The sequence below is a fragment of the Sphaerodactylus townsendi genome, linkage group LG02 (genome assembly GCF_021028975.2).
Source record: "Sphaerodactylus townsendi isolate TG3544 linkage group LG02, MPM_Stown_v2.3, whole genome shotgun sequence".
NCBI classification, from domain to species: Eukaryota; Metazoa; Chordata; class Lepidosauria; order Squamata; family Sphaerodactylidae; genus Sphaerodactylus; species Sphaerodactylus townsendi.
Window position 1 is genome coordinate 69,259,693 of NC_059426.1, and position 9,249 is coordinate 69,268,941.

General features: G+C 44.4%; 1 protein-coding gene across 1 annotated transcript; it reads right to left on the reverse strand.

Annotated features, from left to right (window-relative positions):
• Window positions 1-249: 249 nt before the first annotated feature.
• Window positions 250-8,917, reverse strand: TBX10 (T-box transcription factor 10). Its single transcript, XM_048483740.1, has 7 exons — window positions 8,778-8,917; window positions 8,134-8,235; window positions 5,382-5,553; window positions 4,158-4,313; window positions 2,701-2,768; window positions 1,932-2,020; window positions 250-1,124 (listed from the first exon to the last, which is right to left on the reverse strand). Exons 1-7 carry the CDS (start codon window positions 8,888-8,890, stop codon window positions 853-855), a joined length of 972 nt encoding a protein of 323 aa, XP_048339697.1. The 5' UTR covers window positions 8,891-8,917; the 3' UTR covers window positions 250-852.
• Window positions 8,918-9,249: the final 332 nt, after the last annotated feature.

The window sequence follows — 9,249 nt, forward strand, 5'->3', positions numbered from 1 at the left end:
GAGAGGAGCTGGTTCATGGAGTTGGTTACATTCATTTGCATTTTGCCAAAGGATGTTGGATAAAGGATTCTTATTTTCATTTGAATGTTGTGTTGCAGTATTGGAGACATACAGTACACCGCTCTTGGACTAGGAACTTAGCAATACTGTATCTAGTTTGTTGCTTCCATCTTTGAGGAAGTTTTCAGTGGATTTTGGCTAGCTTTCCATTGATTTACTATTTATCCTTAATATATGAGGATTCTTATTATATTTTTATTTTCATTTGAAGATGTCTTTATTCTCATGCGACATACTTTTTCATTGGCATGCTGTTCATTCTTATTTATTCCAGCATAAGCTTTTGTGATATTGATATCGGAGACTGCACATTTGTTGTTTTAAGAAACATTATTATGACTAAATAACTTACATTTTGACCTGTAGTACTTGGTACTTTCTGATTCACTGAAGCATTCCACAGAGAATAAGAACAGTAGTGTGTTTGGGTGGGGAGAAACTGGAGGCCTGTACCTCAGTACAGCACAGCCCCTGCTCACCTGTCCTCAGGTTGGATTTTCCTTCACTTCTGAAATAAGAGACACTGCTGTGGGCCCTTACCACCACATTTAATGTCCATTTACTGAGCACATAAGAGATATTTATAAAGCTGATCGTGAGGGGAGTCCAGTGCCAGTTTGGGCTGATGGTGCTATCCATGGGGAGTTCAGCTGTGGGGTAGTCAATCCTCTTTTGCAGATAGTGCAATGACCTTCATACATTGTGGAAAGGAAGGGATCACTCTGGGATAGACTATTTGTCCAGGAGGCAGAAGTGGATAACACCCTGGGCATCTTCTTATGTCTCTGTCCTTCACTGTTCATAGCCACCAGCAGTGTAGATGTTGACAGCATGGAAGCTAGCAGCCCGACTGCTTGGGAGCGTATATGGTGTTGCCCGGGCCCTAGCTCCCACATAAATGCTGTGATAGGAGAGGTGCTTGTAGGGCAAGGTCGCTGATGATTCGTTTAAGGGTCGGCGAGCAATGCATACATCAGGGAGGCTGGCAGGCGTCACCAGTGATGGGTGATGGAGATGGGAAGCTTCTCCGAGGAGGGGAGGAGGGAGATGATTATTGGCAAACCCTAAAAAAAAATAAAAATGTCAGAGTGGATGTTTTCACTTATAGTTCTGATTCTTACACAATGGGGACCTCTATTCCCTTTTCCCATTGTGCCAGTTCTTCCCTGATGGGGGTCTTATGGCCAGAGTGGGAGAACCCTAGGACACCCATCCTTGATGAACCCACCCACTCTTTCACCCTAGAACTGTGGTGGCGAACCGTTGGCACTCCAGATGTTATGGACTACAATTCCCATCAGCCCATGGGAATTGTAGTCCATAGCATCTGGAGTGCCAAAGGTTCACCACCACTGCCCTAGGAATTGCCACTCTCTGGTCTCAAATACTTTTTGCTAAGCCCCAGGAGTCCAGAAGGCTATGGTCTGATGTATGTTTTGCCAGTATGAGTGCCAGCTGCTCCACCTATATACTTTCCAGGTTCCACCCTGCAGCTATGATGTCAGCTTGCAGTGATCTCATTAGCTCAACTGGATTGTATACTTCATTCCTGAACTAGTGGCTTCAGTGGAGGTGTGCTGGGCGAAAATTGAATTATGCAGTCTGCCTGAACCACTTGATTGCCACTGAATTATGCAGCCTGCCTGAACCACGTGTGTGTTACTGTTATGCACAGAAGGTGTGCCTGAATGTATGCTCCAGATCACAGATTTCTGTTAACTAGTTTGTGACAATTTATAAGTCAAGGCCTAAGATCTGAATTTACCCATTCAGAAGTACTGCGTCTATACTTTGAAAGGCGCTGATCTTAGGGAGGGTATTTCATGTGGAGCTTTCCATGTGTAAGGCTTACATTTCATTTTCCATCTTACCTTTCTCTGGAGTCTTCTGAATCTGAACGGAGGGAGCTGCCCCACTATTGCGGGATAAGCAGCCTAGTAGTTGTCCCGGTGACCCTGGCCTAAGTGGAAGACAAAATTAAGATATGTGACTTCTCTTATCACTAGTCAGCTTTGGGGACGGGGGTAAACCAGAAGCAGCACTTGAAGCAAGACATAAAGTATTGCTCAGTAGTGGATCAAACTGTTTGTATTACCACTACTCCTGGCTCCTCTTTCCATTTAGCTAACAAAGTGGTACAAACGATGCCGACCAAATGTGCTGTATGGCCTTTGGACACATTTTTAATGCTCAGCAAAGTAGTAGTCCTGATGTCATAGATGAAAGGCCTAGAATTGCAGGATGGAAAAAAATAAGGAAAGTTCCAGAGTTTGTTGAATAGGGGCAAGGAAGTCACAATTTCTTTGGGGGCTGGATCATGGGCAAAAATCATGGATGAAGCAAGAGGCCTGAAAGCAGACTGCAGCTTAGCTTGTACGTCACCACCAAACGGAGACTCCTCATAAAACTGTTCAGTCAACCCAGAGTCTAAAATTACCTAGCTGTACTACTTTAGGTCAAGAGTAGAAATTTCTGAAATTACAGATCTGCTGATTATTGGGGAGTGGTAGCATTGAGAGAGATTGCATGTGAAGTGCTGCTATCAGAATAAAGCAAAATAATTCAGGTTCATTTAGAAAAGGCCTTGGGCTCATCCTTCTGCCCACATTAAGAAGAGGAAGGACATCAGGATAGACTTACCAGTCATCTGGTTCACATTCCCGGAATCCTTTTGCGAAGGGATTACTAGCAATTTTCAGTTGTGTGATCTGCAAGAGAGGGTTGGGCTTGTCAGGTACACCATGTTTTCCCTGTCATTCCCTCCCTGCCCCTCCTGGAAATGCTGCTTGCTGTTGCTATTTCTGAAGAAGGTAACACCATTTATGACACACCTGTTGTAGGGTAAAACCAGTTCAGGAGCATAACTATTTCACTATCTATTTCAGTACCAAGAAGGGGAAAAACAACTTTGAGTTATGTAGAACAAGAGAAGTACAAAATTGGCAAAAATATTTGTTGCATTGTCGAAGGCTTTCAAGGTTGAAATCACTAGGGTGTTGTGGGTTTTCCAGCTTGTATGACCATGTTCCAGTAGCATTTTCTTCCGGCGTTTCGCTTGCATCTGTGGCTGGCATCTTCCAGCCATACAACCTGGGAAACCCATACAACACCCAAATATTTGTTGCATTTACCATCACTCCTCCATGGAAATTGGATGGCATACATAGGATTATCCTGTGAGGTACGTTAGCCTGAGTGTTAGGAAGCTTAGATCCTATGAACAATTTCTTTGTGTGCTAGATAGAACACTGCAGCAGAGACTTTCTCTTCCACTAAAACTTCCATTTGTGTTTGGATCCACTGAAAACTATTAATCTTCTGTAAATAAAAGTTTTAGAGGAAGAGGGCCCACGCTCCACAGTGGAGACTATCAAGTACATATAGAATTCGTGTATGGGATCCAAGCCTATATGTTTTGTGCTGTCTTTATGTTCTAGCTGAGTTTTTAATGTTTTATTACTTTTAATTATTTTTGTGCTGTTTTATCATGTTGTACCTTGGGAGGCATCTCAAGCAGGTTCTCTGGAGAAAGTCATATACGTTTCCCAGTGGCATATGGGGGGAAACTGGCATCTAGGGCAAAATGGCGCCCAGGCCCACCGCCCCTCGACCCAGCCCCCCTGCACCCCACTTACCATAATTAAAAGACATAAAAGCGGTTAAAATGCAGTTTAACCGCCAGGCTGCTCCAAGCTGCAGGGTGGCTCAAGGGGGAGGGGTGTGGGGAAGCGATTCTCCGTCCCCAATGCCACTGCTCGTGGTGTTTGTCCCCGTCCCCGCCCCATGGTAGCTCCGCCTTTGATGTTTCCTAAATCATTAAATTAGCCCAAGTTTACTTGTCCAGTGAGTTTTATTGCTATTGTGGAGATCTGAACGCAGGCCTTCATGGTCCATAGTCATCACTTTGTCCATTATATAATTGTAGGAGTTTTTTTAAGCGATTAAAGTAATAACATTATTTGTTTAGCAAAGTTCTACAAAACAACTCTCTCCGTCTCTGCTCTGTTGTTAAGTCTAATAGCTCATTACAATACTAACACATCTAGAGGTGAGCCCTGTTGCTATGAACTAGTGCCCTTGGAGTAATGTGCTCTTACCCGATGGTTCTGATAGGCTGTCACTGCTATGAACTGAGTCTCAGTGAAAATGAAGGATTTGAAATTCTCCTGGGCGTAACGCTCGCTATCTGGACGTGGATCTACCACCACCACATGGAAACGTGGCTGGTATCTATGCATGGAATTGAGGATGATCTGGTGAAGAAGAGATCTTTCAGTTGTATATAGATATCTGTTCCAGTATTAAATATTACTCACACTGCATTGTCAAAGCAACACCTGCCAGCACTCAATGTTAATATATTCCCTGATGGATCTTAACAAAGTCTGAGGCCCTAAGCCCCATAAATGTACTTGCCAAGACAAGTTGCTTGCATTTTAAGCACTGTATAACTTCATAACAACCTTTTCCCCAATTATATAAATATCACCAGATTAAAAAAACGCAATCCAGATTGCGGGAAGGATTTCACAGCAGCCGGGGATTGCGCAGCAAAAATGGCACTGTGCCATCTCCAATGGAGCTCCAAACAGCACAGTAAGCTGGGGAGGGCACCCTGCTGCTGCCTAGACAACTACATAGAAAAAATAGACTTTCGCCACATATTATCATAGTGTAAGTTGGAGGGCTACACCAGGGGTTTCTGGCCCAGGGCAAGCCGGCTACTCTTGGCTCTACCCCTGAGAATGCCCCTAGCCTGCCCCCAGCTTTGTCGATGTCCTGAGTTATGCCGGCCCAGCTCTAGGGGAGGCAGCCTGTTTTGGGCCAGGATCTACAGAGGTCTGCAGTGCCCACCTGCTGCTCTCTTTGCTTTCCCTGCTGGTTATCAGTGCCACTTACACCAGCAGGGTGAACAAACGCATTGGTGCAAGCCCATGCTGCTTCCAAGACACACTTTGCCCCCCATACCGGAATGGACTGTAAGTTTATTACATTGCAAATACCATGTGAATTTTGGCAGTGCACAGAACCAGTAACCCAGATTTTCCATGTGCCAATATGAAGGTCTATCAACATTCCATATTGGGCTCGTCAGTTATTGCCTTGTTGCTATTCTAACCCTGCTCATCGTTTACTCAACCCCCTTTAGCTAACTCAAGTAGGGGGTGTTAAGCGAAATAGAATTCCATACAGAGGAAAGCTGGCCTCTAACAGTTTTCCTTGTATTGGTTTCATGTGGGCAGAAAGGTGTGGCTGAGCACAGCTATACGAGTTGAAAATGCATTTCTATGGTTTATTTCCCTAAAGCAATAATAACTTACGTGGCCATTGTCATCCATCAAGTTGTTGGTGAGTTTGAGCTTGTCAAAGGAGACAATCTGCCTCATCCACTGGCCTCCCTTGGCAGGGGAATCAGGATGAAAGTGAACCCGTCCAGGTGTAGCAGGGTCAGCCTTGCCTGCTACCAGCCAGGCAGAGTTATGGAAGGCGTATCTGTTGGGAGAGGTAATACCTTTTCCCTGAAAGAGGACTAATCTGAGGTGAAATCACTACACTTATTTAACTTCACAGATTGTCATAGTTTCATAGCTATAGGTCCAAAAGTTGTCTGGAAAGGTCTTCACTCATTTGTACTGATAAGTCATGGATTTCAGGGATGAAAAAAGGAACAGTCTTCTTGGCCACCCAGAAGGCTTTGCTGGGGATTATGGGAGCTGCTCAGTCTCCATATGAAACTAAGACTGTAGTAAGAAAGGGAACTGAGCAATAGGGGTGGGCATTCAGTAAACCCAAACCAGGGGGGGAAATACCTTGGCAGTATTTTTTTGGATTTTTTTTCAACTGAAAAAAGGTGGCAATAAAAGGGAGCTGCCAAATTAGATCCTCAAAGATGCCAAACATTTTTTCAGGATTTTTGGGCCCTCTGCCTCCCTCTCTCATTTACCTGCAGCCTGACCAAGGCCAGTGTTCAATGGTGGGCTGCACTTACAAAGTCCACATGGGCCAGTGTTCAGTTCTGCGCTTGCCTCTGGGACCCATGTGGAGTTCAGAGGTAGGTGTACTTTTTGGGTTTGGGTTTAGCAACCTGAAAATTTTCAGAAAAAAAATTATATATCAGCTTTGGGGTTTTTTAATTAAATTTCTGGGTCTATTAAACTCGAAAAATGTCCCCTCCCCAAAAAAGATGGCCACGCCTATTGAGCAAGACAGAGAGAAAAAGCTACTGGATCCAACTTCATACCCTGCCTACAAGGTTGGTTGGAATGGGATTTTTTTTGTATTTTGTGAGATGGTGTGAAATGGCATGCTTAAAAATTACAAATAAAAAAGCAAACTATTTTTTTTAGTTTGCTAAAAAAATAGCAGACTAATTTCTGATGTAGTAACAGAACCCAGCCTGCATTACTTGGATCTTCTATGCATCATATTCTGTTCCACATATGCCCAACTTCCTCTATCTTTTAAAATAACTATATTTGTATTAATATTTTTCTACCAATAAATGTTCCAGTGTTATCAACAAGATAAAATTGGAGGAAGTATTGAAGTATGGTAAACCTCCAGGCGAAGGGTTTCCAAGACGATAAAAAACTAGTAAAGTGAACATATTTTACATTTGCTTTCCCACAGCAGGCAGCCCCTAATCTTGGTCCCAAACAGTCCTCCCCCCTCAACGATCTGAGTGTTAGTGGTGATACTCTAGGAATTTCCTCAGTCCCTATGATAAAGACCCGGTAGCTCGTAGGGATTCCTAGAGAGTTAGGAGTAGTGTCACATTCTCCATGATCATCACAGAGAATGCAAAGTCACATCCACTGAAACTCCACTCTCCCCAAGTACTGCCCCTCAAATCTCTCATCAGCTGGTGCTGAGCTGGAAATCTTAAGTAAATGCCCAACCCAAGTTGATATGAAATCCAACAACAAAACTGGAATGGTATAAAGGGAGGTGGTAAGGGTAAAAAGGACAGGAAAGGAAGGAAGTATTGCCATATTTTAATCTCCTTATCCACTATCCTGTATAGTCTTGCTCAGCAACTAGAACAGGGTTCTGCAACCTGCGGCTCTCCAGATGTTCATGGAGTACAAATCCCATCAGCCCCTGCCAGCATGGCCAATTGCTGGCAGGGGCTGATGGGAATTGTACTCCATGAACATCTGGAGAGTCGCAGGTTGCAGACCCCTGAACTAGAAGGACATTTTGACTAGAGTGTGGGGTGTGGCAGGCCAAAGATTCACACCTCATGCCTATAAAAGATGTAAGGCGGGGGAAACGTCAGGGAAAATGCTATGTTGTGGGAAATTTAAATTTGAAACGTATTAGAAAGAAGACCTAAGGAAGTGAGAAAGCTGACCTTTGACCAAAATGTGATTACCATAAGATATTTATTTATTTAGAACATTTGTTAGCTGTCTTTCTACCTTGCAGAGCTCAAAGTGGCTCTGCAAGGCCACTTTGCGACGCCACAATTATATATTGGATGGACGGTGTAAGTTCGAGGCCTGGGCTGCTGCAAAAAAAAATGTTGGCTTCTCCCCTGGACATGCCCCCGCCTGCTCTCACTACGCTGCTGGCAGCAGCAAGGGCCCTGGAACACTGGTGCGGCATCCAGCACAGCGTCCCAGTGCTGGGGAAGGCCATGGTGGCCACGCACCAGAGGAATTTCCCCTCCACCAGGGAAGTGCCCCAGGGAAGGTGAATCGGCCAGTGTAGCTGCACACCACTCCCATGAGTGGATTCGCCGCCACCCCCCTTTGGATGGGGCTGTAAATTAGTCAAATGTAGTCTTAAATAAAACTGTGAAATATGTAGAAGTTGTGAAATAACAGGATGCAATTCCCTGCTGAATTTCCCCACTTCCCAAATTCTACTCTCTTCAGGCCCTGCCCCCAGACTCCAGGAATTTCACAAGCTACAGTTGGCAACCTGGTATTGGAAGGTGGATGATACAGCAATATTGATGGGCTAATAGGTTTCGTCAGTGGTTAAGTTTGAGATTTGCTGGGAACTCTATGCATGCTCCTGCCTTAACGGAAGGAAGATAGGCTATACAAGAAGATTAAATACCCATACCGATATCTCTTGTCATCCAAAGGCACGAAGTCCATGAGTAGCACATAGTCAGCCAAGGGGTCCATGCCTGATATCTTCACTTGGAAAGTGGGAAACATTCTCCTGCCACAAGGAATGGGAGAAGGAGTTTTGTCAGGTTATTCTGCTTTTCTGCTGCTCCCCACCCTTCATGTTTCTGAAAAGCTTTTTTTTCCCCTTTTTTAATACAACCAGCTGAGAAAGGGCAGGGGGACTTCTATCTTTCAAAGAAGGACTGTCCCTATCTTGTACGAGCATTTGGTAAGGTGTGGATTTAAGCCTTTGTGTCAGGCAGGAATGCACATACCAAACCACCACCCCCATGTTTCACAGTTGTATTGGCCTCTGCTGCCCCCTACTGGTAAATGTTAATCTTGTGAATGCCTCTATTTACAGGTCTATAGGACAGCTGATAACAACACAGTTATTTGATGTTTAGCACTTATGTTTGTATTTCATTGCAATTTCTTGTTAAGCCTTAATGCTCACAGGACCTCATCAGACTAGTAGAGGTCAGGGATCGCTTATTGTATTGCTTAGTCATGCTCTAAATTAAAACTGTGTTGTCTAATCTTCATTCCTTGCTTGCTAATCCTTGTTTATGGGTTTAAGATCTTCATACCTACCGCCCTGCCTTGGTGACAATCATCTCAGTGCCTAGACTGTTGAATTCCTCCCACAGATTCCTCATCTCCAGTTGCACAGTGACCCCAGACACACACTGGTTTTTCCTGGCCATCTGGGAACTGCCTCCTTGCTTTACAGTTCCATCAACTTCGTACTCCAGTGTTGGTCCCAGCAGACATGGGGCTCCCACTGGGCTGGGAGAGAAAGGGCAGCCATCTGAGGTCAGTACGCTCAAGCTTGCTGCAATGAATGCTAAGAAAGGAGAGAAAGAGAAGCGGCATTAACCCATTCCTCCCTGTGCCCAGCATTCCTAAGGGCATCCAGAGAGATCCTTTGTCATAAGGTGTAAATCCCAAAAGTCAGTCTTTGTTGATTCTGTGGTAATGAAAGGTTAACAGCTTTTGAACCGGTGTTGCATTTATAACCTCACACAAATAAAAAGAGCCTGGATTGGCCACCTGAATTGTCCAG

What these genes read in the sequence shown, in the direction of transcription:
- TBX10 (XM_048483740.1), bottom strand. Translation starts at nt 8,890, where the DNA reads ATGGCCAGGAAAAACCAGTGTGTGTCTGGGGTCACTGTGCAACTGGAG. An exon ending in TTGGATGACAAGAGATATCG is followed by an intron (nt 5,554 to 8,133) that starts GTATGGGTATTT and finishes CTCTCCCAACAG; the next exon opens with ATACGCCTTCCATAACTCTG. An exon ending in GAATGTGAACCAGATGACTG is followed by an intron (nt 2,021 to 2,700) that starts GTAAGTCTATCC and finishes TCTTCCACTTAG; the next exon opens with GCCAGGGTCACCGGGACAAC.